This window comes from Struthio camelus, chromosome W (genome assembly GCF_040807025.1).
Source record: "Struthio camelus isolate bStrCam1 chromosome W, bStrCam1.hap1, whole genome shotgun sequence".
Classification (NCBI taxonomy): domain Eukaryota; kingdom Metazoa; phylum Chordata; class Aves; order Struthioniformes; family Struthionidae; genus Struthio; species Struthio camelus.
In genome coordinates this window covers 57868791-57895969 of record NC_090981.1, presented here as the reverse complement: position 1 = coordinate 57895969, position 27179 = coordinate 57868791, and the positions used below count along the sequence as shown (strand labels likewise).

Sequence of the window (27179 nt, the reverse complement as noted above, 5' to 3'; positions counted from 1 at the left end):
TAAAAGCTCTTCTCACCCATTCCCCCTCCCAGGGTATCCCTGTGGCACAACCAGCCGGAGCACTTGTGCTCCCCCTCTCCCGGGCAGCTTGTTCCTGAGCATCTGCCCTCAGCGTAATCTGGTGCACCCAGCCATTTCTGCCAAAACCTTGGCCTAAGGCCTGCACTTTTGGGTAATTAAGACCTCCTGTGCACCTTAAGGACCCTTTCTTCACAATCCCTCCTAAGTTCTCAGACAATAACAAGAGGAGGGTTGTCCTGACAGCCTGATGCAGTTTCTGTGTGTTCCTGCAAAACCCCAGGTCTGGAGGACTATGAACCAGCAATGCTCACGTGTCCTTCTGGGACCTCTGAGATCTGTTCAGAGAGCAAGCATGCCAGGTGTTGTGGCTAGTGGCTGCTCCTGTCAGAAAAGCTGAAAAGGCCGTTCTCAGAAGATGAGAGCTCAAAGAGCTGTGAGACTGCAAAAGGGGTGTGAAGTTGCCTGTTGCCCCAGCGCACAAAAGAGAAGAATGAAAGCAGCACTGACACTGGCGGAGGTTCCCTCTCCAATGAGGAAGCCTCTTGCACCACATGCAATTTCTCTGCGTGGCTGCTTCCTTTCCGTGCACGCATCTCCTGCTATCAGTCCGGTGAACTGAGAGGCAGTGAGTGAGCCTGAGACCTCAGTCGTGCCCTGGGACTTTATGCTAACATGACTCTGAGATGGGCCTTTCTCCTGGTTCTTGCACCTCTGCTGGCTTCATGGGAACAGAAAGATCCTCATCCTGAAGTCCTAGAAGATGCACCTCTGCTGGCTTCATGGGAACAGAAAGATCCTCATCCTGAAGTCCTAGAAGAAGCCAGCGAAACTGGTAGGACTTGACTTATTTTGTTGCTTTTGTGTCTGCAAGAAGAGGTTTTGCTGCTCCTCTTTCCGTTAGTTTGCAATGAGTCTTTACCCCATTTGGCTCAGAGCAGCTGTGCTGAAGAAGATGGACTTGATGACTACATCAGTCCCAAGACAGTCAGGCATCAGTCAGGTAGCAGTGGGGTGAAGCTGTGTTTGGGGTGGAGGGCAGCAAGCCTCAGGGCGCTGGGAAAGCTTCTGAGAGCGTGGGGGCTGTAATGTTCCTCCAAGGAGTGGGCGGTGTCCTGAGGAGCAGGAGTGCGTGGCTTTCCCAGGGCCATAGGAGCAACGTCCCCATTGCAGGGATGATGGGTGCTAGTCCTCAGCAAAGACCTTGGAAGCTGTGAGCTGAGTCCCTGTGTCAGCAGGGATGCCTACTCTCCCCAGAGACCCTTGGAGATAGGAGTGGTGGTTTGGTGGGATTGCTCTTCAGAGGGCTTCTGCAGAGCCAGGAGGACCAGGGGCACTTCCCAGGGCTCTGTTGGCTCTTCCTATGAAGGCTGCATGCTGTCCTCTGTGCTGCGCCCCGAGGCTGCCAGTATTTGTGGTGCACCCCTCTCCCCCCACACCAGGGGCTGGTGTGCTGGAGGGATGAGTCATTGTCTCCACAGGGAAACCAGTGAGCAGTGACTGCCATGACCATGAGCACATGAATCACGTTACCCATCGCTGGTGACTGGCAGGATGCTGTCCTCCCAGCAATGGGTAGCCCTCAGCTTCCCCTGAACAGCTCAGAGTGGACAGAGATCTGGGGTAGGGACAGATACACACAGTGAACGTGGAGCACGTGCCCCCTCCCAGCTCGGGCAGAGGTGCATTGCAGCACAGCTTACTTTCTAAGAGCAGATCATGGTTGTTTCACTATTTCTAGCATCTGTCAGCAAAAATGAGAAAGGAGGCTGACATTCACATCTAAGCAGAGTCCTTTCATGTGTCCCTGTAGGGTCAAATGTTGTACGACCTCCCAGAAAGCCAGTGAATCAGTCCAGCTAGGCACGGTGTGAGCGCTGGGTTCAGTGCCGGGGGCTGTGACCCTGTGTTGCTCTGCATCTGTTTGAAGCTGAGTGTTTCTCTAAGCTAACCTTGCTCGGGCTAGGTGACAAAATCACTAAGTTAGCAGCTGCTCACACTGTCCTGACCTGCTGTGGGGATATCTCTGGGCTGATGCGGGTTAAAAGAAGGAGCTGATTCAAGATCCTGGCTATTACAGAGATCTGGAAACCGGACGGGGATCTTTGCTTACTGATGTGAATTCAGGCCCAGTGAAGCGACAGCAGTGCTGTGCTGTGTGACACGGACTGTCAGAGCCTCAAGCCCATTCCCAGAGGGGAGGTGTCCCTGTGGTTGCAGGGACTGTGAGCACAGCACTCTGTCACTCGAAAACCGAGGGCTAGCCCGCAACGGAGGATATCCTCCTGCCTGCGGTGGCTTGCCCTCACCTGGATCCCCTGCAGGACCAGCATGTGCAGTTCATGCATGGCACGGCTCTGCAGTCAACTAGCACGGCACACGTGGGCACGCCAAGGCCAGGACCTGGCTGCACCACACGTGCAGAGACTTAGCGAGGAGTCAGCGGCTGGCAGACCCTCTGCGTGCTCTGCGCGATGCTGTTGCCTGGCTGTCCCAGGGGAAGCCTGGGGCTGCCTGCGGCGGAGAAGGCATTGCTGAGTTTGCACCCCAGCATCTGCAAAACGAGAAACAGATGAAAACACGCAGCAGCCGCACCCAGTGGTGCAGGCAGCCCTGCCTGCATCCTCAGCACATGGGCTCATCCCATCCCGGGGACCGGGCTCGAGGGCCTCATTTCACTGATGCCAAGACATCAGGGATAGCCAGGAGGGGCACAAGGTCCCAGAAACCTCCCACCTCCCTGGAAGGTAAGAGGCCTCCACAGGGCAGCGGAGCAGGGTTGGACAAGGGAGATGGGGGGAGCATGGGAGCAGGACACGGCCCAAGACCCCCTTTCCTGGATGTCCCTGAGAATCCCCCACGACCCTGGCAGATCAAAGAGATGCTTGGGGAGTGGGGACAAGCCATGTATGGATGAGCTGCTCCCTCTGCATGACACTGCCCCACAGCAGGGCTCCCGCATGCCGAGTGCACGCAGCCCCTCACATCACCCCGTCCCCCTGCTCTGAGCATCGGCAGCGCCAGTTCCTGAAAAGCCACAGGCATCACCATAGTTTCGGAGATGAGGATGGAGGGGGGGGGACCAGGGGTTTGGGGCAGTACCGCAGGCTGCAGGGGCCCTGGACTTGCCAAGGAAGTGAGGCTGAGTCACACAGCAGTGTGCCAGGGGCAGGGCAGGAGGTTCGCGCGGCGTACGCGGCATGAGCGCTGCGAGGAGCAGGGCAGGAAAGAGATGAGCAGCTGCAGCAGAGGATGTGGTTGGCATGCGGTGCACATTGCAAGCCGGGGCTGCACCTCCCTGTTTGCACTGTCACCTCAGCAGCTGTGCCACAAAGGGTGCCTTGAACAAGGAGCATTGTCCTATCATCCCCTATTGTCTCGCTGTGTTGTTTTTGCAGGGTGTTTCTCCCCTGGGTTATCCCACTTGTACAAAAGCCTCATCCCTTTATAGATCAGTGAGCCTCAGAGGGAAGTGGAAAAGCTTCTGGGAGAGGGAATTTTCTCTGCTGAGGCTAGGTCTGTTATCCAGGCTGCTCTAGCCCTTTTCTCATCAGCCTTGCTTGACATTTCACAGCGATTTATGAGCAGCTAGCAAGGAGTTCTAACTAAGATCATGGATGTAACGCCTGACGGATCAGTGGGTGTTAGTTAAAATAAGGCCATGCTCGCAACAGAAGATTTTGTGTTACATCCTGGCTGCGAACTGTGTGTTCCACCATGCTTTTGCTATCTGTTACCAGAATACAGACACAATTATTTCACCACCTATTTTTAAGACTCTGTCGAAAGTCCTTTTGCATGGCAGCGCAGCAGAGGCTAAAGCGCTGCTGCTTCCCCTGCTCTTCTGCAATGCCTAGTTCGATAACCTGCTTCATCACCTCTTCCTCTGGCGTCTCTTACACATAGAGCAGTCCCATGGTCTATCACGCTGCTTATGGCTCTTAAAGACTCACGCAGCAGCTTTGGCTGCCAGCAGCGAACACAGCGATGCTTTAAGCACCAATGCATGTGTTCTCAGTCGCTTACAATACTGCTCTCCACTAGTGAAAACAGCGGTGGCTTTTCTTAGCTTGTGTCAGTAAACATGTGGTACCAAACACAGGGTAGACTCCGGTGCCAGCAATACACTTTGCTTTCACGTGCATTAGCGGTGAATGTTCGGACTGCCGTAGAAACAGCATTTAACTTCACCTGCTGCTCCTTGAAGTTCACAGTGTCATTTATTCTCCATGTACTGGATAATACTATGTAAGAATATGCATCTTCTCCTGGCAAGCAATGGACCGACCCCAGGAATCTGACCTGAATAACCAGAATAGCTATTTCTTCTTTCTCCTGATCCTTTCTGACATCCCGCTGTAGGACATGTTAGGGCTTGGCTTTGTCTGCCAGACTCACTAACTCCTTTGCAGCAAGGACAGCCATTCTGGATGTTTTCTATAAAATGCTTAGTGTATTCGTGGGTGTTGAACAATAATAATAAGGAGGATATTCATTTAATAATAGCTAATGAAAAAAAAATGTAATGGTTATCTTTGACTATATGAGGCAAATGCATTAGCCTTTTATCACCACTTCTGCCTAGGAGTCTAGCATTTTCCATTTTGCAACGAGCACATATTACATGTTACGAGAGGTGTGTGTTTTGTCACATCTACACCATATTTTCCATGCTGAAATTTCACTTGTCTCGTCCTCTTTCCTCTGGTTGGGGGTGGAGGGGCCTGTGGGTGGATGTTTGTGTACTACAGTGCAGGTGTTTAAAAAAAAAAAAGCCTTGGGTGACTGTTTCTTTGGTCCCTGGGATGGTGTTAGGCCCTACAACGCTAGAAGCCCTGATGAGTGCTTCTTTCCCCTTCCTCTCTGAGCACCATCCCTACCACAGCAGTGCCCTGTCCCCCAAGCGAGGGCACATGTGTCTATCCGCTTTGCACAACTGGTGAAACTGGGGCGGATCTGAATACGCTCTGACTCACTTACCCCCATGCAACTTCCCATGGCCGACGGCACTGCAAAAACACACAAATAGCCACCACACAAACCGGTTCCTCTGCTCCAAGGATTTTATTGCCCCCAGCAAGTATTACCAAGTGGCTGGGGAAGGAGTGCAAGAGGACAATTATAGTAGGGTCCCACCGCCTCCAGCAGTCACGGATTGGCTCAGCCCAGCGAGTCTCAAGTAGTAATTACATTCCTTGGCCTGGGCTTACTAGAGAAGGGAGGTTGAGCCGGGCTATATTTGGAGATATTCTCGAGGCAAAAGCAGGCACACATTGAGAGTGTCTTCTCTTCCGCCTTCCATGGGGAAGCAGAGACTTCCAGGCTGTGCCCTCACATGGTCTTCAGAATACACAGTGGAAAGGGCTCTGAGCGGCTGCAGATCCCATAATGCAGACAGTATCGGTGCTGTATCAGCTGCTCAGCAGCACCAGGGTCCTGTGCGAGGCAAGCCCTGGGGGTGCTCTGCAGGCACAGACGCTCCTAGCAGGGTGCTCTGCATATGGGAGGTAAGCAGGCATTGGCAGCCTGCCAGGCTATCTCGCTTGTATACGCTGTCCCTTTCCAAGGCAGGCGAATTGTTTTTTATATCTGTCCCTCTGCCAGATAGCATTAATTCCCAGGCTAGTTTCCAAGGCTGGTGTGTTCCTCCACAGCAGCACTCTTCAGGCTCTGGCTCCTCCAAGGACTGGAATTAGCTATGGGCTCTGCCAGCCTTTTCCAATCTCTCTGTGCCCAGCCCCAAGACCTCCAGCGCTTGGCTCTGCCCCGTGAGGTCTCTGCCCAGCCTGGGTCCAGCCGCTGTGTTGGCCAGTGCCTGCCCCACATGCAAGCACGGCAGCGCCGCATCCGGCAGGCCGATGTGTGCAGTGGGGCTGGTATGGAGGAAAAATGAGACTAATGCCCACCCACGTGGCTCAGAGGACTCTGTAAGGGAAGGGCAAGTTGCAGAGGATGAGTCCAAGGAGAAACAAGAGGGCTTGCCTGTGGGACTGCTCGCCAGTGCAGTCCTTGTGCCCCACGGGGTCCTTTCAGGCAAATCAGGTGTGGGGCTGTTCCCCTTTCCAGGAAGGACACAGCATGGGGATGGGGCAGGTGGTACCCAGGCCTGGGAGCCCACAGGCGATTTGGGCAAAGGATGGAGAGGAGAAAATATCCAACATGACCTGCAGAGCAAAAACAAATGAGCATCTTGATTTTTTTTTTTTTTCTGGAAATAAGAGTGCTCATGGGTATGGGCAGGTATTGTTAGAAGCTGCACAGCAGCGTGACATGAATGTGGGTGTGTGGTGGTAGCAGAGACTTGCTGGAGTTGATGCCTTCCCACTGCCCCTGTCTTTGGGGCAGATCCACCAGGCTGCTGGATCTGGCAGCTGGGATCCCTCGCAGAAGCGTGGGACAGCGCAGGGTGGGGCAGGCGCGCCTGCGGGAACCCTTCCTCATCCCTGGCGTGACCGGGGTAAATGCACTGGGGTCTAGGTTTAGGGGCAATCCCTGATCCTGGGAGGGGCTCATCCCTGCAACCCCTCTGAAGGGATGAGGTCCCATTGCCCCGAGAATGCTGCCAGAGCCAGGGGATGCCCAGGGCTCTCCCTCATTTCTGTCGCACACAGGAAGATGCAAAGCCCCCTCCAGCTGGGTCCCCAAGCTGCGGTTTACCCCTGACAAGACCAGCTACACCTTGAATGACCTGGTGCAGCTGAGTTGTGTGGGGGGCTACCAGCCATCAGTCCCCGTGGTCAGATGCATTTCCAACCGCAGCCAGAGCTTGTGGAACGAGACTGCCACCTGTGAGGATAAGCACAGCCTCACGTCACCTGGATCCCAGGGTCCTGGGCTGGCACCAGCCCCTGCATCCTGGCTGTCCTAGAAAATGCCTTCTGCCTCCCATCTACTGCCTTCTTGCGCTGCAGCTCAGTCCCCTGCTCAGCCAAGCCGGTCCCCTGTTATGTCTGCCCGTTTTCCTGAGTATGGGGATGGACCGGTCTTGTGCTTGGAGGTGGCTGTCCTTACAGACCTGCCAGCTTTCCGGAGCTCCTTTGCCCCCTATGGGAACCGCCTGACCAGGCCAGAGCAAGAAGATGTCTGCCCTCCTGAGGGCTGGGCTCTGTGCTCTGCTACGTGCTCACTGCCTCCACCAGTGGAGTCAGCCGCCACTCTCTCCCAGGCACTACAGCCAAGGCTGCCATTGATTATCACAACCCCAGCCAGCTCTTCCTGGATCACGAATGGCATGTCCCAGAGGGCTTCACACCTGGCTGGCCCATCCAGTGGCTGTGCTGAGAGGTTATCCCCAAGGCCCTCCAGAAAGCTCTGGGATTGTTGCACCCCACGGTGTTGCTCTCCCAGCAGATCTTGGGGACCTTGAGGCTCCCCACGTCTGTAACCTGGAGACTTCCTCAAGTTGCTTAAACCGGACTGTGCCCATCTGTTCACCTGAGGAGGTGGTGGGGGCACACTCCCACCACGATGTCCCCCTTACTGGCCTCTCCCTGGTCCTGACCCAGAGGCTCCAACCAGCCCGTCACCGGTCTCCTGTTTCCTAGGAGCACTTGAAATGCTCAGGCCAGCTCTGTATACCACCAGGTCTGCTGCTCTGCCTGGGTGATGACCTTGGAGCTGCAGACCCACAGCGAGCCCCTTCCCAGCCGGCTGACACCCACCTCTTCTTCTCTGTGCAGCGAGATGCCAGCAGCCCCAGTGGGACCCAAGGCTCCACTTTGCCCCAGAGCAGAGATTTTACAGGCTTAATGAAGAGCTGACACTTAGCTGCCTTGCCGCGGATGCTCCTCCCCTTGCTGTGATCAGATGTGCAAAAGAGAGATCTCCAGATCTGAGGGATACCTGGGAAGTGAGAACCATGTTGGGAGCCTGGCATCACATAGCAGAGAACCTGACTTGCGTGGGTAAGTGGAAGAGCAGCAGCTTTCCCCTGCTGCATGCTGTTCTCCCAAGCAGGGACCCTGGGCAGCCTACCACGACTGTGGGATGTGTGGACCTCAGCTTGGAGATGGGTCACAGCTGGGAGCAGTCTCCAAGCTGGTTGGATGCATGGGGGGTTGGGGAGGGACAGAAGCCTTCTGTGTGGGACAGCTTTTCTGACTGTCTCTGCATCTCCTCCCTGCTCTTTCCTGAGTCACAGGAGATCACCGCAAGAGCTGGAGAAGGAGAGAGTGATGGAGGGACTGGGAAATCGGAGGCTGTGGGGAGGTGCTTCCCATCATGAATGGTCATGTGAGGAGAAGAGCAGACGCCAGGGCTGGTTCCCACTGTGGGCTCCTGCATGCAAGGTGGTCGTGTGTCCAGTCTAACGCCCTGCGTCCTTTAATTGGCCCTGCTGCGGCGATGAACAAGGTGGACTGGACAGAAGTTAGTGCAAACTGGGCAGAGGCCATGGAGAGCTTGGGGGAAAATGAAGGTGGTAGCAGGGAGCCCAGTGGCCAAACCCTACCCCATTCTTCTCTCTCTGAGTGTCCTCCATCACTGCTGTGTCCAGGCACACGCTCCTATCCTGTGCTCGGGACGTGTCCTGGTGGTGTTGACTGCCAACACCAACTGCCAGTTGTGGCACAGCTGCAGCCCCCCTGCATGAGCATCTCCTCGACCCAACACAGGAGCTGACGCTTTCTCTCTAGCAGGAAAGTGCCCAAAACCCCAGGGGGACCATCACCTCCGGTTTTCACCAAAGAAAAGCCATTACGAACTGAATGAGGAACTGACGCTCACCTGCCCTGGAGATCTGGAGCCATCCTTCACCCACGTCAGATGTGCAAGGGAATTTCTGCAACTGAGCTCTGGAAAGCCAGTATATGACAATGCCTGGTGGGGGAGGAACAGCACAGGTGGCTGGATTCGTACTGGGAGCAGCATGGTGTGTATCGGTAAGCGATGAAGTAGCAGCTCTTCTGAGTCCCCTCTCAGCCTTGACCCACGGTGGCCATTCATGATGCTGCCCAGCTGAGTGCCAGGCAGCCACAGTTCCCCCTTGCTGCTGTGTGTCCTGTGCGTGCTGGTGGAAGAGGCCAGTCAAGGCACAGGAGACGACTTCCCGCAGGCAGGCAGGCAGGCAGGCAGGCAGGTCCTGCGGTCCTTCCTGAGGAGGCCAAGTGTGGGGCCCTGCGGATGTGGTGCCAGGGCCTGGGGCAGGATTGGAGGTTCTCACCAAGGTGCCTGCTGAGGTGCCACCCCAGAAGGTGGAGGTCTGTCCCATTCCTGTCACCTGCCTGCCCATGCAGTTGAGGGATGGGAGACATCTGCTGTGGCCCCTGCAGCCGGGCTTGAGGGGACCAAAGTGAGCCCTGAGTGGCCAGTGCTCGGATGGCCCTCAGCATCTGGGCTGGCGGCAGTGGAGTGACACCCGTGGGGAAGAGCGATGCCCTTCCTCAGGGGCTGCTGGGTGTGGAGCTGCCCCGGCAGGCACAGAGCTTGGCCGAGTGCAGGGTTGGCTGCATGTGGCAGCCCAGAGTGCAGGGGAGGTGGGACAGGGACAGGGAGCCACCCTGCATGCTGCGTGAGCCTTCGGTTCCCTGGGCTCGCTCTCTGCATCTCAGGGCAGGCAGGGCAACGGCAGGAGGATGCACCAGATCAGCCTCTGTGCAAGGAGTGTGACAGGCAACAGGGCTCTTCAGCTGGACAAGGCTGTGGAGGAGATGTGCTAGAGCGTGGGGTGTGTTGAGCCGGTGCTTCAGGGTCTTTTTCCTAGCAAGGTAGTAAGGGGTGGGGAAGGCGGCACTACCAAAGGAGTCAAAAGAGGAGTCTCCTCATGCAGGGTGCGATTGCCCTGGGAAAACTCCTTGCGGCATGAAGTGGTGGAGAGCTCCAAGTGTCAATGGAGATGAGAGCAGAGCAGGGAAGTTCATGGATAAGTGATTGGTCGTGGTGCCTTGCTGCAAGAAAAGCCTCTTCCCTCTTGGTCTGCTGGGGGTGTCAGGCCCCGGCCGATGGGTGTGTCGCCATTGCCTCTGCCTTGGGGGGCTGAAATCTGTCAGTGGACCTGAGGCTCCTGGGTACAGTTTTACTGGGGTGTGGGATCAGCTTCTCAGCCCTGACACTCTGCAGTGCATGCCGTGCAGGTGAGGGAGGGCACAGAAACTAGCGGTTGTGCCCCTTCTTCCAGCTCAGTGAAGGTGTGTCTGAGTGCAGGTGGTGGCAGGAGGGATCCAAGCCCAGGGGACAGTTTCCCACACGGTCTGTGCAGAGAGATGCTTGAGAGGCCACGAGGCAGCGATGGTGAGGGAGTGCAATTTTGGAGGCGGGGGGGAGGGGGAAGGTCCCGCATCACCCATGGTAAGGTGAGGTCAGCAGAGCAGCACACACCAGGGCTTCTTCCTGTTGTGGGTTCCCGCCTGCAGGGTGGCCGTGTGTCCAGTCGGGGCTGCTTTGTCCTTTCATCAGTGATACCTAGACTTGTGCATTGTCATGATATGGCCACAATGTGCAGTGGCCGTGAGGACCTTGGAGAAAGTGAGGGCAGCAGCCTGGAGCCCAGTGGTCTAATCCTGCTCTGTTCATCCCTTTAAGGGTCCTACATCGCCTCCGTGTCCAGGCACAAGCTCCTGTCCAGTGCTCAGCAGAATCCCTTGCATTTCCTCGCTGTGTTGATGCTAAAGACATCCCAGGACCCTCCCAGCCCCCACTAACACGCACGCTTTTTTCTTTGACAGTAAAATGCCCAAAGCCCCAGTGGGACTCTCGGCTTCAGTTGACACCAGAGCAGCAAGCCTACAGGGTGAATGAAGAAGTGAAACTGAGCTGCCCTGAGGGATATCAGCCATCCCTCCCCCAGGCCACATGCAAAAGGGTCCTTCAGATTATGAAGAATGGGAGACATCTGCCCAAAGGTGTTTGGAGAGAGAAATCCAGTACAGGCAACTGGATGTACATTCAGAGGGACGTGGAGTGTATTGGTAAGTGGGTGAGCAGGAGGTGCTCCTCTGGAGCCCTGTGCTCAAATCCTGCCCCCTTCATCCCTCTCTGAGCTTCTCTGGACAAGCTTTGTGCATTGCACGGTTCCCTGCCTGCTGCGCAGAGTCCCAGGAGCTGCCAGCTCCCTCTGGCCTTTCCTGGGAGGCCTGGGGGGAGCAGTGTGGAGCTCTTCTTCAGCTCAGCTCCTGCCTGGGGATGTGGTGCGCGAGGGCTCCTCCTCGGTGCTGTGTCCCAGAGCTCCCTCCCTCCCTCGTCATGCCGTGCCAGGGAAGGGGATCACCCCCTCCACCCTGTGGCACGCTCTGCTGGGCCAGCCAGGGCAGGCAAGTGACACATGCGTTGTTAGTGTTGTAACTGGAGATAGAGAATGATGCAGGAAGAGAGTTGAGAGAGATGAGGTTGGAGCCATAACCTGGCAGGTTGTGGTGAAGGCTGGGCAGAGGTGAGCCCCTTGGTTACATCAGCAGCTGTACCTCCTCACGGCCATGTCCTGTCAGATCAAAGCAGTGGCTTTGAACCTGAAGTTTGACTGAAAGGGGACAGTCCCCTCAAACAGCAGGAATCAGCCCAGAAAGTCATGCCCAGCTTCTTGGCACACTGTGATCCCAGAAGAGCTGTGTTATCTCTCTGGCAGCGAGTGACAAGGCATTGGGGCAGGGGGGCATCTGCCATGCCTTTGGGAGGGAGGAAGAGCCATGGCTGGAGAGAGCTGCAGCCCAGCAGCAGTGGCCATGCATCGGGGGTGGGAGGACAGGCTGACCTGGGGGCTGGTGTGCGGTCAGCAGCCTATGCTGGGAGGGCGGCAGGTGAAAAGGAGTGGAAGGAGGGGAGGCCTGCTCTTGCAGGGGTGATTCTCTCAGGAATCTTTGTTGCGGGGTGTGGTGGAGGGCTAAGGGTGTCCATGGGCACAAGGGCACAGCAGAGAAGTTCATGGAGGAGTGGTCAGTCCTGCTTCATGTGCACAAGGAGAGCTACCTCCCACCAGGCCTGGCTGAGGTGTCCTGTCATGACCAAGGGACGTGTCACCTTCCCCTCTCCCTTTAGAGGACTAGACTCCATCAGAGCTGATTCCTACACCCCCATCATCCCCCGTGCCCCACCTGGTCACCCCACAACCCTGACTAACATGCACCACCCTTTGCCTCTGCCAGAAGTGTGCCAACATCCCCAGTGGGATCGAAGACTCCAACTGGTACCGGACCGGAGATATTCAAAACCCGTCTGGATGTGATCCTGGGCAATATGCTCTAGAGGCCCCTGCTGGAGCAGGGAGGTTGGACTAGGTGGTCTCCAGAGGTCCCTTCCAAGCTAAACCATTCTGTAACCCTCTTGCAATGTTTCCTTCACAGAACTTCTCCAAGTTGTCCCTGGGTCCTGGGAGGTTTCTGCCACCAGCATCAAACTGAACTGGACCTGCAGGTTCCCTGACGCCTGTCAGCACATGCGGGCCACGTGCCAGCTTGTCGGGCCTGCCTTCCCTACCTGTGAGGCTGAGGATGTCAGGGGAGAGAAGCTGCTACGGGGCCAGAAGGGAACGTTTACCTGCGCCCCTCTGCAGCCCTTCACAGTCTACAGCATCACCATCTCCTTGCCCCCCAGCACAGTCCTGTTCACATGGCAATTCCAGACAGAGGAAATGGGTATGTGTCCATGGGCGAGTGCATCAAGGTCAGCACAGCGCTGAGCTGCACCACAAGCGGGGGAGGTTGGGAAATGCACCTTTCCATCTGCAGCTCAAGGCAGGCATCTGCTTGCTGTGGTGATGGTCCTGAGAGTCAGGCCTGCGGGGATTTGGGGCAGGGGCTGTGCAGGGCCCTAGAGCAGAGCACATGCCCTCCTCACCCTCCGCGACGCACAAGCTGCAGCAGTGCAAGCTTTGCCCTGCTTGGGTGCAAAGCCTGCTTGGGGGGGAGGGGGGAGAAGGGGGTCAGTTTGCAGCCTGTCCCCTGGGCCAGCAGCTGCCTGCACCCTGCTCTGGGCTCAGACCCCTCCCTCGTCAAGCGCATAACTCCATCCTCCTGTGCTTCCAGTGCCGGACAAACCAGAGAATTTGTCACTGGATCCCAGCACCGGGTCACTCAGGTGGAACGCGCTGCCCTCCTGCAAAGGGGAGATCCTTGGATACCAGGTACCAGGTCACCCCAGACTCGCTGGGGTATCCCCTCCGCTTGGCAGGCACGTCCCTGCCTGGGCTGCTGTGGGCATGCCGGTGGGGAGAGCAGGGAAAGTAAAGCTGTCATGACCCGCAGTTTCGCCTCCGGTCTTGTGGAACTGAATTTCAGGCTGTAACAAGCACGAGCATTTTCTGACTCACTGCCTATGTTCCTCCCGCTCCGGTGCTGTCTGGGGAAAATGTTGGGTGCTCCCTGCCCCAGGGCTCTGCTTGTGGGGCATGTCACCACATTACCTGCAGTGCTGCAGTCGCGCACCCATCACCTGGCCTGGGGCTCATCAGAGGCACAGTCATCTAGCCGAATGAATGACCTTCACGTTGCGCTGATCCCACAAGCCTGGCGCTTCCTACGGGGGGCCCAGACAACCCCGCCCGGCCCTTCTCAGCATCTCTGCACCCCCGAGCTTTTCCTGCCCTTGCAGGGGTTGCAGCGTCCTGGTGCACCAGGGCCAGGTCCCCCTTGAGCATGGTGCTGCCAGGCTGTCGTGCCTCGAGGCGAGAGCTCAGTGCTGCTCCCCTCCAGCTCTCTGTCGTCCTCCAGCTGGGCATCACAGCCAGGAGCACGCGTGAGGGCAGCTTCCTGGAGATTGAGCGGCTGAGACTGAACAGCTCTGTCACCGAGTACAGGCTGCCAGACTACCGACCCGGGCGCACGTACGTGGTGACGGTGCAGGGCCTCACGGCTGCCGGTGGCGGGGATGTGTCACGCCAGGAATTTCTGAGCAGCGGCTTGGGTAAGGTGGAGCGTGGCAGGCAGCGGTGCAGTGGGGCGGCGGGGCCCTGCCCCCTGGCCAAGCCCCGGGCCTCTGCCAGGGCAGATGCAGGGCCAGTCAAGCCCCATCACCGCCCCCGTCCTGCAAAAGGCCTGCGCGGGCTCAGCTGCACCAGCCGGGGCAGCTCTGCAGCCTCACTGCCTGCGGGCTGCTGCCTGCACCCCGCAGGGCCCCTCCCTGCCCGGCCGCCTGCTGAGCCTTGGCCCTCTGGTTCCTCTTCAGAGACCACCGCCCCTCTCAACGTCAGCTCCCGCGGTGCTCGTGACATCTCCCGGTCCCAAGGCACGGCCGTGCTTCCCCTCCGCCCCATCACCCAGCCCCACGAGGCAGTGAGGTGAGCGCAGCCCCCGCGGAGCTCGGCTCCTCTCCGTCCCGTGAAGCGTTTCCCCTCTGGCAGCACTTCCCCGTGGCTGCCTCTGCTCTGCTCTCTCGCTGCCCGTGCCCCCCGGCCCCTGTGACAGCCCTGCCTTGCAGGGAGCACCAGCTCATCGTTGCTGCCAGCCAGGACGCCGCTGCGGTGGCAGGCGCCTGCTCAGAGCAGCTGCCGCCCTTCAACGCCAGCCTGCAGCACCGTGCCTATGTGGCTGCCGTGCTCAACCTCACGGCCCCCACCGACTTTGTGCTGGGTGACGGGACCCGCCGGCACGGTTACTACAACGCTCCCCTCCAGCCGGACTGGAACTACACGGCCCTTCTCCGCCTCGTTCGCCGCCGGCAGCAGGTAGCCTCTCGCGGGGCTCGGAGCAGGGCACAGGCTGCTCCTTCCCCAGGCCCCGTCCCCAGCAGCGCGGCGAGGGGGGCTGCTCCTGCCCCACACGCTGAAAGCTGGAGCGTTTTGGCAGCACAGTCCCGCTGGGGAGCTTTGGCCGCAGCTGGGGCATTTTGTGGCCGTGGGGCGGAGGCCTTTGCTCCCGGGAGCGGGCAGCTGGGCAGCAGTGGCCTGAGCTCTCCCTCCTGTCTCCTCCAACAGGCAGAGAAGTTCACCTGCGTTTGCTACAGCTTCTCTGTTGGTAAGTGGGCTCCTCTCCTCAGGGCCGGGCTCGGCCCCGCACCCTGTGCCAGAGGCACCATCCCGCATCCTACCTTTTCCCCACCTGGCCGCTTCCCTTGGAGAGGGAAAGCCAAAGCTGAGTCAAAGGGCAGGAGGGTCCTGGAGTGCTGGGGAGAGGAAACCTTTTCTTTCTCATACATGTGGGTCTCCCATAACAACATCTCACTTCCATCATCTTGCATATGCCATCTTGAGACTCTAATGGATGGATGGATAGCAGGTGGCTATCCTTGGCCACTTGCACAGGTATTCGCTGGCCTCCCTTCAAGCCTCTGTCCCTGTGTATTTACTGCTCATTTCCATCATGATGTCAGAGTTGAATGATCTCAAGGGATGGCTGGACACTCCCGACCTGGTCTTGTATTACTGAGATCTGTGCTGTGGCTGACACTGCAGTATGGGGTGTGTTGCTAGGAAAAAAATCCTCCTCCCGCTTGCCTGCCAGGGCCACTGACTCTTTGTCACCCTCAGCTGCCCCAGCACCACACAGGGACACTGCTGGGACAGGTGGGAGAAGCCTGGGAGGCTTTTGGCTGGCCAGAAGTGTGCACAGCCCATCTCTGATAGCTCTTCTGGATGCTGAAGGCAGCATGCCTTCCCTGGGAAGGGTTCCTGGAGAGGGATAGGAGAAGCAGATGACACACATCATTGGTCTGGCAATGCAGGGTGGCCTGCAAGGAGTAGCACGGCTGGCAGCCATGGGTATTGTGCATCCATGCCATCATCTCATGTTGAATATAAGTCTTAATGCTCCCTTGGTACATATGCAGCCCCACTAATGCAAGCACCTCACCAGGCTCTGGCCATGCCTGGGGACAGTCAGAGAGACAGTGCTCATGCTGAAGGGTATCAAGCCAGGCAAGTTCTTCCTGCTCTAGCTTAGCTGTTCTCCAGCACAAAGCCTGTGGTGGGAGGTGAGAAAAACTACTTTTCTCCCCACTACCCCAGTAGGATGTCCCACTGCCTGGTTCAGGCTGTGCAGCAACCTGAGTCTGGGCTGTGCTGGTTGCAGGGCAGGAGCCGGTTCCTCAGCTAGACAGCAGAGTGGTGATTATGGCAGTAGCGCTGGTCGTGGCACTCCTGGCACTAGGAATTTTGCTGCTCTTTCTGCTCTTCAGGTCAGTATGTGCCTCACCTCTCCTGCTCTCTGTGCTGCCATGGGACATCCAGCTCCCTGCGCTGCCAGGCAATGTACAGAGTGGACCATGAGACAAAGCAAGGTGGGAGGCAGGGCTGTTACATGGGCAACACGCTCTCCTCTATATCCCTCACTTCTGCTGGTCTATGGGTCTGACTTACTGTTTTGCAGGAGGAAGCGCAACAGTTCACAAACCTATGAAAGCAACAGCACTATTCCCCTGAGAAGATGTCGAAGAGGTGTGGTATGAACAGAGACCCCGACAGCCCTGTCTGGACAGGCGCTATGTTAAAAGCACAGGCAGGGGGGTTCTGAGGTCCTTACAGGAGCAAGAGGGTCAGAGCTGGCTGGCATGGGGAAGGGCACCTCCTGAGAGAGAGGGACTTGTGTGTGGCTTTGGTGGGGTCCTGCCCATCTCAATACCAGTCCAGTCTCAACTTCGAAGGTCCCACTCCCAATGCCAGGCATCAGATACATGCTAAATTGCTGGCCTCATGGTCCCCATAGGTGCGAACAAGATGAATACACGGATCCCAGTGGAGGAACTGCTGGAGGCTCTGAAAAGGTTCAAGAGGGAAGAAGTAGAGGCAGAGCAGACAGAGGATGAATCAGTCATCAACAGAGAAGGTGCTGGGCGTCTGGGAGAGTATCAGGTCTGATTTAGCTTTGCTTGCACTTTTGGCTGCACTGTCCATCCAGACCCAACCCCACCTTGGGTGCGTGATACAGTTGCTGTTGGCCAGCCCCAGAACATGTGCTAATCCAGAGTGGGCTCATCTTCTTCCTCTGCAGAAACTGGTCTCCACTTTGTTGCATCCCTGTGATGCCGGGAAGGAACTATGTAATGAGGGCAAGAACCGCTACAAGAGCATCATCCCATGTAAGCAGAGCCTCCTAGGGGCTGCCACAGGGATATGGAGGGGCAGTAGGCAGTACAGGACACTGGGTGGGTGTAAGCTATTCAACAGCGCTGAGCTCCTCGTCTCATTTCAGTGACCTTGTGGTCACTTAAACCCACAAGTTTAAGTGATGGGTGTTTGGCCCTACATGGGGGGTGTTTGTGTTGGCCCTCCAATTCTATATCCAAATCATGGTGTTGGCCCTACAATTCTACATCCAAATGGAGAATCCTGTTGTTCTGGGCCCTGCTTGGTGTGAATATTGGCCATTGCATTAAGTCTCCTCCATGCATTGCATTTCCTCCTGTGCTCTGTCACCTTTCATTTCATTAACTATGCTTTACTTTCAAATGTATCTTGAGACCTGGAGTGCTGCTGAGGAGCAGCAGTCCTGGGGTTTCCTAAATCACATATCCTTCCTTAAACAGTCACTTCTGCCCCAAAGAGGCAGTCCACGACCTCATGTCTCCCTTCTCTTTCAGATGATCACTGCCGTGTGGTGCTGCAGCCCTCTGACACAGGCAATGGCTACATCAATGCCAGCTATGTGGAGGTAGATTGGGAGGAATTACTGCCCTGTGAGGGGCAGGAGAGATACCAGCTATCTTACAGTACAGGGTGGGGACAGTCCTTCTCACATTGGTGACCCAAGGATTGGCACTTGTCCTGGGTCCTGGATGGTGTCCTGTCCACCACCATTACTGCCCTCAGGAGTTGGCAGATCCTGGGCTGTCATTTTCCTTGCATCCTCTCTGAGCTACCTGGAGTACTCTGGATTTGTGTGCAATTCTCATCCTTAACAAAAAAGGACCACACTCACAGTGGGGGACAGGAATGGAGATGTCATCCTTGGATGCTAGCTGTCTGTGCTAACTGAGAATAGTGCTGCTGGACACTCTCTGCCAAGCACTCTTGGCTCTGGAGCCTGTGGGAAAGGATTGTTTATTTCATTCCTTGTTCAATGTTTAATGCATGTGATTAGAGCTCTTTAAATTTCCCTCCCACAGAGCTACCAGAGTCCACGCTTCTTCATTGCAGCTCAAGGTGGGTGCTTGCAGCCCTGGGAACTGCCCAAAGCTGGCTCAGGGTCCTGTGCATGCTCAGGAGAAGGCAGGCCCAGCTCTGAGCCTTTTGGAGTGTGTAGAATTGGGACAGCAGCAGAGGAACTGCTAATGGCTCAGTCCAAGGGCCCATATCTCCAGAGTGTCTGGCTCAGATGGTGGCCACTGCTGCTGCAGAGCATGAAAGGCCTCAGTGGCACTTCAGCAGTGATCAGACCACAGAAGAAGGCTGTGCTCTGATCTCTGGTCTGACTAAGCTAAAGACCTGGTTGGAGCATGTCGTGGTTTCTCCCACCTGCAAACCTGCCCTATCTCCTACTGAGACTGATGTGACAGTCTGGTCTTCACATGGGTCAAACCTGCAAATGCCTGACACTCCTGCATTGTCAGTGCACTCAGAGAACTGGTGCCTCTGATGGCATGGAACCAGGACACATTAATCTTCTCTGGGCATCATGCAGTGAGGGGTCTCAAAGGCTCCATGCAAGCTGCGGAGATGCTTTTCAGGAAATAAGACCCTAGATGTGGGAGCAGCTCACAGTCACCTAAGGATCTGACTGAGGGAAGCTACTTGTTGCACTGCCACAAGACTGCACAGCCTTCTGGCTGCCGGACCCCAATAGGCCACTGAGAAGTCCCTGCAGCAGTAGTGAGTCCCCAGCATTCCTTCACCTGCCTTCCCTTTTCCCTGTCCCGCTCTCTAACATGGTTGCTGAAGCCAAGGTAGCTAGCACCCCCTACTAGGCACTGCCATCCTCAGGCTGTGCAGTGTTTGTCCCTGGGCAGAGGGAAAGCCAAAGCTGCTCTGTAGCGTGAGAACGTTCACTCTGCCCTAGGAGTCTGTGCAGTGGCTGGGAGCAGCTACACCTCCGTGTCCTGGATCATGACATGGGGCTCTCCTCTTCCTCCCCAAGGCCCCTTGCCTGGAACGGTGGTGGATTTCTGGCAGATGGTCTGGCAGGAGAAGACTTCAGTCATTGTGATGCTGACAAGCTTAGTGGAGCAGAACAAGGTAGAAAAACCATCTCAGTCTTTGCTCACCCTGAGCCTCACCGGGGTCCAGGCTTCCTTGCCTGCTTTACTTTGTTTTGATGCAGCCATCAATAAGAGCAGAGAAAGCAGCTCCCCATCAGACCCCTTCCCCGCTTCAGAGCCACCCATTCCCAGCGGGAGCTCATCACCCTTGGTCTGGTATAGGAGACTGACCTTGGGGAGCACAAGAGAAGAAAAGCAACGTGCCATCAAAGCACATGTCCCCAGGGAGCAGATTGCTGCTCCAGAAAGCACATACCAGTACCCTGGGTGTGTGAAGCATCAGGAAAGTCTCCAGTGCGGGGGAACATGTTAGCCCTGATCAAGACCTTGTATCCCACCTGAGCCATGAATCAGTCCTTGCACTGTCTGTTGCCTGCCCAAGCACAACAGTGATACAGGGCATGCAGTGTACAGCTGCTGGCTTGCAACATTCCCCTAATGAGTTTGCTAGTGCTTAGGGGTCTCGATTCTCTTGACAGACTAAGTGTGAGCAGTACTGGCCAGAGCAAGAGCAAGTCTATGGGGACTTCACAGTGACACTCAGCAACACAAGGACTACCTCAGGCCTTGTCACACGCATATTCCACCTGCAGAAGGTAAGACTGGCATGTAGCTGTTGGGGATGCCGGGTGTTTCTGGGGGGTTCAGCAGCTGATAGGTGCCTTTGGCCGAGAGACCCTGTGATCAGCCTTGCCAGGTCTCCAGGAAGACAGGTCAGCAACTGCTTCAAGTTTAGCTGTTCTCAGTGTGGGGAAGTAGAGAATAAAGTGAATTGTGTGGCTGTGTGCTTGATGAATTTGCTTAGAGTCCTCATCCTTGTTGTGCCCATTGCTGTCTGAGCTATGGTGGATCAGTCAGCATGGCAGGGGTGCTGACTGGGAACTGCTGGGTGCTGGTGCATCCCTGCCATGGTTTTCTCTACTACTCCCTAAATGTTGGCCTGCAATTACTTGCACAGCTTTCTGGGATGGTTCCTGTTCCCTGTTCCCAGCCCTGTCTCCCTTTTCTCCCTCTCTACAGGCAGGTTGTGATCTCCCAAGACTGGTGGAGCAGTTTCACTACCTGCTGTGGCCAGACCATGGGGTCCCCAGAAACCCTGCTCAGCTCCTGTGCTTAGTGGAGAAGGTGAACAAGAGGGTGTCAGAAGACCCTGCCGGCCCCGTGCTGGTACACTGCAGGTACTAGGCTGGGAGCACTCAGGTGCTGGAGCAAGTGTGGCCAGAGCAGTGCTGATTTCCCTTTTCTGTGTTCTCAGTGCGGGGATTGGGCGGACAGGTACCTTCATTGCCCTGGACTTCCTCCTGAAGATGGCGAAGGCTGAGGGCAAGGTGGATGTGTTTCGGTGTGTGCAGAGGCTGCGGGAGCAGCGGGTCAGCATGGTGCAGACCAAGGTGTGGAGAGTTACTTGCTCCCTGCATGCTGCAGGCTGCAGATTGCACGTTCTGGTTCCCACTCTTCCCAGGGACGTGGGTGTGCAAAGCCTCACAGGCTGTGCAGCGCATGGTCTAGCCACAGCGACTGGGGCTGCCAGGTGACTGAGGCTGCAGGCTCTTGTTTTCAAAGTGGTGTCCAAACCTAGGCAGCCTCCATGCTCTCCTGAGACCCTCTGAAGTGGCAGCAGCCTTTGAATGCACCAGTCATCCTGGTATGGAAGGGTTGTCTTGTAGGCAAGGCGGATGCGTGAGAGTGCACATGTCCTTTAGGTTTGCAGGAAATCTGCCCTCGTGGTACCCTCTGGGCAGCAGTGTCCTAGCTGAGGGACCCTCTTCCCATGGTCTGCTCAGTGCTAAGGCCCCATGGAGGGGATCTATAGGATGGGTCGTGTTCCTTGGTCCCTTGAAGAGGAGCTTTTCACTGTTTTTCTGAGTTTCCTTCCTCAAACCGGGGTCTGGAGTGAGAAGGATCATTAAACCACAGGAAGATGGCCTTGTCTGGGTCATTTCATTTGCTGGCTGGCCATCAGCAACACCTGGGAGGTTTTTGGCCTCAGGGACTCACAGCAAGGGGGGGGTGAAGCTGGAGCTAGCTCATTCCTGGCACAGGACACCATCAGAAAGATGTAGTCCAGTGGCTGGTGGCCTAGATTCCCAGGAATCTCTGTGTTGTGGCCCTGGGTGCAAACAGGTGGAGTTGGTCTGGGCTGTGCAGCTGACCCATGTCCTCATGCAGGAGCAGTACACCTTCTTGTATGAGGTGTTGCTTGAAGGCCTGCTCTGCGGCAGCACCGGGGTCCCAGTGGAGAATGTCATCAGCCACATCAGCTCCCTACGAGAAGCTGAGATCCAGAGGCAGAACAACATCCTTGAGAAAGAGTTCAAGGTACCATGGGATCTCATTCTGGGGCAAGCTGTATGGGATCACAGATGTTAATTTGGTTGGCTGTAAGGCAAAGCTGAGCTTCATTAGGGGGAATCACACCTCTGGGCTCTCTGACTGCTGGGCAAAGCCTCTCCCTCTGTGTGTCTTAGTCTCTGGAGCTGGGGTTCGCGAGCTGCCAGGCTCATGTCTTTGAGGCTGTGTCAAGGGTGGCTGAGCATGCAGCTCCCTATGTTCTCGCTTTCTTTATTGCAAAGGATCTGGTGCTGACAGGGCTGTTCCCTGGTACCTCCACCTTGCTGCTCCCCCTCAGCAAAGGGAGGGAGATGGGGGGAGCATTTCTGGGGGGAGGCTGAAGGAGGGAGAGGGTCACTAATAAGTCAGAATGGCTCAGCTGAATCATCCCATCAGGCCCTGCAGAAGTTTTCCGAGTTGTTCCAGCTCCTGCCATGCAAAGAAGCGGAGAAACCCAGCAACCAGCCCAAGAATCGCAAGCCAGGGATCCTGCCAGGTACTGCTGGCAGGGTTGGGCTGCCCTTTGCCCTGTGATCCAGCACTTGAGAGTAGTATGGGGTGGACTTGCTGTCCTCAGCACTACTGCCTTTCTTCTTGGCACCATGCCACTGCTAGGCTCAGTCCAGGGCAGCCAAGTGCCACTTTCTGGTTGACAATACTCAGTGTAGACTAGACCAATCTGTCCGTGTGAGCAAGGCGCCATCCATCCATCCCTCCCTGCTTCCTTCTGTACTTGCCAGACCAGTGGATTCATGGGCTGCCCTGAGATAAAAAACGTCCCTGGGTCAATTCTGTCCCAGAACTGGGCATCAGGGACCAATCAGGAGGGCAATGTTGCTGTTCCTTAGTGCCTCCACCCACGCGGGCTCAGGACATCCTGTGTCAGACAGCCCTGACTGCTCCTGGCACTGGGCCTGGTGGTGTCTGCTCATGCTGACCCCCACCACTTGCAAGGAAAGCCCTGGGGTCTCTGTGCAAGGAGAAGTTGGCTCACCCTTTCTGTCTCTGGCCCTTACCTCCACAGCGGATTCCTGCCGGCCTGTCCTCATGTCCTCACTGAATGCAGATGGCTCACCACGTTATATCAACGCAGTGTTCGCTGATGTAAGGCTCCAGCCACAACAGGGGTTTGGAGCTGCTGGGAGCAGCAAAGGCTTGCAGGGCCCCACAAACACCACCTCTTGAGGCAAGGCTAGACTGTGGGTCCTGGATTTGATGTGTCTCAGCTCGGGGGCTTCCTCTCAGTGATTGCTTCCCAGTGGTGGGGCTCTGCCTCCAGGAGATGGCCTCAGTGATCAGTTTAAACCCTGCCTGCGCTGGCTCCCTCCTGGCATACAGCTCAGCAGGCTGCTGTACAGCCTGTGGCCTTTGCTTGCTGTGAGGAGGGACCAAGTGTGATGAGCTGAGGGGTCAGAGGGATGCAAACCTGCTCTGAGCAGGGCTGTGGTGGCCTGCATCTTCCTGGGCTCTATTCCTGGGATTGCAGAGCTGCCTAGTTTGGCATTTGGCCTCATGGAGGTTGCTCAGGTACCTGGCCAAAGTGGTTACTACAGGGACTGGGGATATTGGCAATAACCCCAGGTCCCAATGGGATGGATCCATGGGGACCGACTGTTTCCCTCAGCTCTGTGAGGACCCACAGAAGGAGGCAGGCTGCTGTCCCCCCCATCTCCTATTGTCACGTCACCCACCTTCAGGCTTACCTCCCAGGGATCCAGCATCTGCCTTCTCCAGGGCTCAGCATCAGCTGGTGGGGGTACATGTGGAAACTTCCCAGCAGCTCCTGCCCCTTGCACTGCTGGGGATGTGTGGGTTACCCCTACTGACATGCACAGTGGCTGGGAACCACTTCTACAGGTAGCCCCTTTGCAGTCAGGCCATCCTCTTGCAGGGCTGGCAACAGCAGCCTGGCTGGGAGGAGGCAAGGACCTTTTCCTGTGATTAGAAGGGCTCTAAGGGGGTTGATTATGTGACCTCCTCCATGCTGTGTTTTGCAGACATACACTGAGGAAGACAGATTCATTATCACCCAGCTGCCATTTCTGGCCACACTGGTGGATTTCTGGGCTCTGGTCTGGGATTACACCTGCACATCGGTGGTTGTGTTAAACCAACTGCAGGAGCTGGACCAGGTCAGCAGCCTACACACTGTCCTCCCCTCCCTGGCTCCCGATGGGGCCAGGCAGTGTACTATTTTTCCTAAGCCCCCTGCAGCTCTTCTCATAAGGCACTACAGTAATGGTGTCTCCCCACTGTCGTGGTGTGGGCTATAGCAAGGGAGGAAGGAGCATCCTTCAGGTTTTGCTTATGCCTGCCCAGGTGTCCTGTCAGTGGGGGTGTTATTTTTCTGATTGCAACACTGTGGGTTTATTGGTCCCAAGTGCACGGCAGGCAGAGCACCCATGTGCACATCGTGATTTGTGGGTGAAGGGCTGGGCTGAGCGTACCGATATGAGTACTGCTGAGCTCTGCCATGCATGCAGATTGAGGCAGTGTGTGATAATGTGTGTGTCACCCCCTAGACATACGTGGAGTTCTGGCCCACCCAGGGAGAAACGATTTACGGCTGTTTCCATGTCCAGCTGATCTCAGAGGAGCCCGGAGCTGGCTTCACAGTCTGGACACTCGCTTTGACCAACAAGCAGCAGGTGGGCTCTTTGCACAGATGGTGAAATGAGACCAGCCCTTGTGAGACCTGAGAGTATTGGCAGGGCTCCAGCATCAGCAAGCTTTGCTCTGGGGTTGGAGTCACAGCTTGCAAAGGCATAGGCCACAAGGGTCAGGGAGACCTGACGAGGTCCTTGGAGGGCCCTGAATGGTGTAGGGCCTTTCCCCTTGGGGGAGAGGTTAGTCCAGAGAGGCTCATGCTGCAGGTAGAGATATAAGGCAGAGCACTGGTATGTTTGTGTTGCCTTTTCGAACTCTGAGGACAGTGGCCATGGAGAGAGTCTGTGCATTCTCATGGTGGCTCTTGGATGGGGACAGCTATTACAGGTAGTCAGGCCCCGGACTGACATCAATCTGAGCTGCACCTGGTAGTCAGCTCTTAGCTTACGCTCTGCCCATCTATCAGTCTCAGAGCACTCAAAGGAAAAGGGGAGAGTCACTCTCTCGGACTAGGCCATCCCACTGTGGAGCTGTTCCCTTGTTCTATTGTGCAAGACTGAGCTAGGACTGGCACACACTGTCCCTCCCTTCCCTCCATGTAGTTCTTCTAGGCTCAGCTCACTGTCTTTCTTCTCTGCTAGCCCAAGAAATCTGCACTGAAAGTCCAGTTCTGTCAGCTGGAGGACTGGCCCATGCAGCAGTGCCTTCCCCCGTGCCCTGCCACCATCATCAGCCTGCTGGGAAAGGTGGAGACACACCAGCATCAGAGCCAAGGTTCACATGTCCTCGTCACTTGCTGGTGAGCAAGGTCTCTAGCAGGGGCAGCTATGGCACAGTCCAGGATACATCATCTAACTTGGGTCACAGTTCCAAGGATGGACTTGTGGACATGGGTTCAGCTGTGTTCATGGGAGGAAAGCTTCCCCATGGAGGCTGGCTTCATGTAGGATCTGTGTATGAGACCATACTGAGAGCCCCAGGCCTGTGTGGCTAGCAGGACACCCCCACGGCTCAGTACTACCAGGTGATCCTAGGCCAAGTGACTCTCCCCTTGCTCTTCTCTGCAGGGATGGTGCCAGCCGGAGTGGGATCTTCTGTGCTTCCAGTTTTCTCTGTGAGCAGATCCAAAGTGAGGGACAGGTAGATGTGTCCCAGGCTGTGAGGATGTTGAAGAGGCGACGGAGACAGCTGGTTAAGGATGTGGTAGGTACTGACTCTAAACCCAGCTGGGGATGGCAACGCCACAGCAGAGGCCGTAGCCTGAACAGTTCTGGCAGCTACCCCAGAACCTGTATGTTCAGATCCTTCTGGGTAAGGCGAGACCTCTGGAAACCTTACTTTTCTGTTGCTGTGGCATACCCAGCCCACTCAGCTGCAGTCTCTGCAGAACCAGGTGGGTGCTGGAGCATCCCACAGGCTGAGCTGCCCCTTGTTGGTCCACAGGCCCTGCTCAGCTGAGGGCTGAACCAGTGGGTGCTCAGGTGCCTACGTTGCACCCACCTCCCAGCTAGATGCTGGAAGCCATGATGGGGAAAGCACTCTGGATGGATGTGAGCAGCAAACATTTTGCGATGTGGTTGCTGGCTTTCCTCCTGAGACCAGCTAGCTGCAGCCCCTCAGCTTCTTGGAGTACACATATGTGATTTCTCAGTGGGGGAAGGTGGGCTGTGAGTGGGAGGAGGAGATCAGGCTGCTCCTATACCATAGGCGCCTATGCCTATCACTCAGAAAGCTGTCAGCAGCCAGGCTGGCCTTTCATGACAAGGGTTCATGCACTGTGTACTCATGTATGTCCTGTCCACAGGAGCAATATCGGCTGTGCTATGAACTAGCCCTCAGTTACTTGAATTCATTTGAAACCTATGGAAACTTCAAGTAGAGGCATGACCACAACCCACCTCTGGCCAGGACTTCCAGCTCTCTTGACAGTTCTCTGCTAGTGACTGTGGAAACCAGAAGAAATGAGAGCGATGTGCACAGCTCCTGTATCTTCTGCAGCTGGACAGGGCAGTCTGGACTGTCCCCAAATCGTGTGGTCACTGACCAGGCTTTGAAGCAGGAACCCTGCCCTTTGCCCACAGTTTGGGTAGGAACTTACCTGGCATCACAGCCTGAATGTGCAGACCACAGAGGAGGCACTGAGACTTTACCTATTTGTGCCCAGGATGGAGAGAATCAGCTGCCCCATCTGGGCTCCCATGTCCTCTTAGGCAGCTGCATGAGAAATGAGGCAGCTCCACCAACACCAAGACTCTTCTTCTAGGGGAGCATCAAACTGCTATCAGTCAGATCCACAGGGCTCAGGAGCACAGGCTTACTGTCCTGCACTGGGAGAAGCATGAAGCCCAAGGCCAAGAAGAGCTAGAAGGAAAAGCCACAGTCCTGTAGGACCATCCTGGTCCAAAACCCCTTCCTCAAGTGTTATCTTGCTGACATTGATTGTCCCGGGTGCTCTAGGTGCCAGCTCCAGGGAGGCTCCCTCACCAGCCTATCTCTCTCCACCACAGCAGTCCCAGGTTGTAGCATCTAAGCTTGGGTACCCTTAATGCTATAACTGCAGTTTGCCTCCTACAAGGGGCTGCTGCACCTTCGAGATTGGTTCTGCCAGAGCTGCTCGAAGAGGAAAGTGTCTCAGAGCCAAAACTGACCCCCGACCCTATTCTGTATCTTACCAGTAAAGGCTCTGTGCTGGACATGGTGGGGCCGAGCTTTGACCTTGGTGTTCTTCCAGAAATCATCAGGTGTTGGGGAAGCAGAAGAGGGAAGAGCTTGCAGGTTCCCCAGCTCTGCTTACAGCACAGGCCACAGTCTTGCCCAAGGTGTGCACCGAAGAGCACCATGTTTCCCTGTTTCCTACCATGCATCCCATAAAAGCGCACATGAGAGTTGCCCTGCACAGCCCTGGGGGTCAGGCATGTTCTCAGGCTTGGATCCAAGCCAGGGGGTCACGGTAGCCCTTCTCCCAGCATCCTCTCTCTAAAATACAATTAGCTCAGCTCCCCACAGGAGATATTGCCCTTATGGGGACATGAGAGGACCAAGCAGGAGCTGTAGCAGAGCAGGTAGCCCCCCTCCAAACCACAAGACTTAATTGTTTTTCTGGACATAGCAGGCAGAGTGACAAGGCCAAATTTGAGCAGAGTCATGGGTGTGGCTGGGCCTCGCCATAT

The 27179-nt window shown here is 56.1% G+C and overlaps 1 protein-coding gene across 5 annotated transcripts; it reads left to right on the top strand.

Annotated features, from left to right (window-relative positions):
* Positions 1–523: 523 nt before the first annotated feature.
* Positions 524–26707, top strand: LOC104150899 (receptor-type tyrosine-protein phosphatase mu). 5 transcript variants are annotated; one of them, XM_068925626.1, is made up of 28 exons: positions 532–853; positions 7698–7922; positions 8655–8897; positions 10680–10922; positions 12291–12581; positions 12972–13069; positions 13656–13848; positions 14110–14221; positions 14362–14608; positions 14858–14897; positions 15951–16056; positions 16248–16315; positions 16584–16729; positions 16869–16956; positions 17458–17528; positions 17983–18019; positions 18951–19048; positions 19551–19667; positions 20092–20249; positions 20327–20462; positions 21241–21390; positions 21799–21898; positions 22427–22506; positions 23400–23534; positions 23925–24050; positions 24651–24808; positions 25077–25212; positions 25814–26707. In XM_068925626.1, exons 1-28 carry the CDS (start codon positions 694–696, stop codon positions 25886–25888), a joined length of 3837 nt encoding a protein of 1278 aa, XP_068781727.1. In that variant the 5' UTR covers positions 532–693; the 3' UTR covers positions 25889–26707. The 5 variants fall into 5 exon arrangements, with proteins under 5 accessions (XP_068781730.1, XP_068781729.1, XP_068781727.1 ...); XM_068925627.1 differs by having other exon boundaries at positions 8652–8897; positions 14389–14608; XM_068925625.1 differs by having other exon boundaries at positions 8652–8897.
* Positions 26708–27179: the final 472 nt, after the last annotated feature.

Coding starts and splice junctions, on each gene's coding strand:
- LOC104150899 (XM_068925625.1), top strand. CDS start 694: ATGACTCTGAGATGGGCCTTTCTCCTGGTTCTTGCACCTCTGCTGGCT. Junction 16,057..16,247: donor CTGCTCTTTCTGCTCTTCAG/GTCAGTATGTGC, acceptor ACTGTTTTGCAG/GAGGAAGCGCAACAGTTCAC. Junction 20,250..20,326: donor CCCGTGCTGGTACACTGCAG/GTACTAGGCTGG, acceptor CTGTGTTCTCAG/TGCGGGGATTGGGCGGACAG.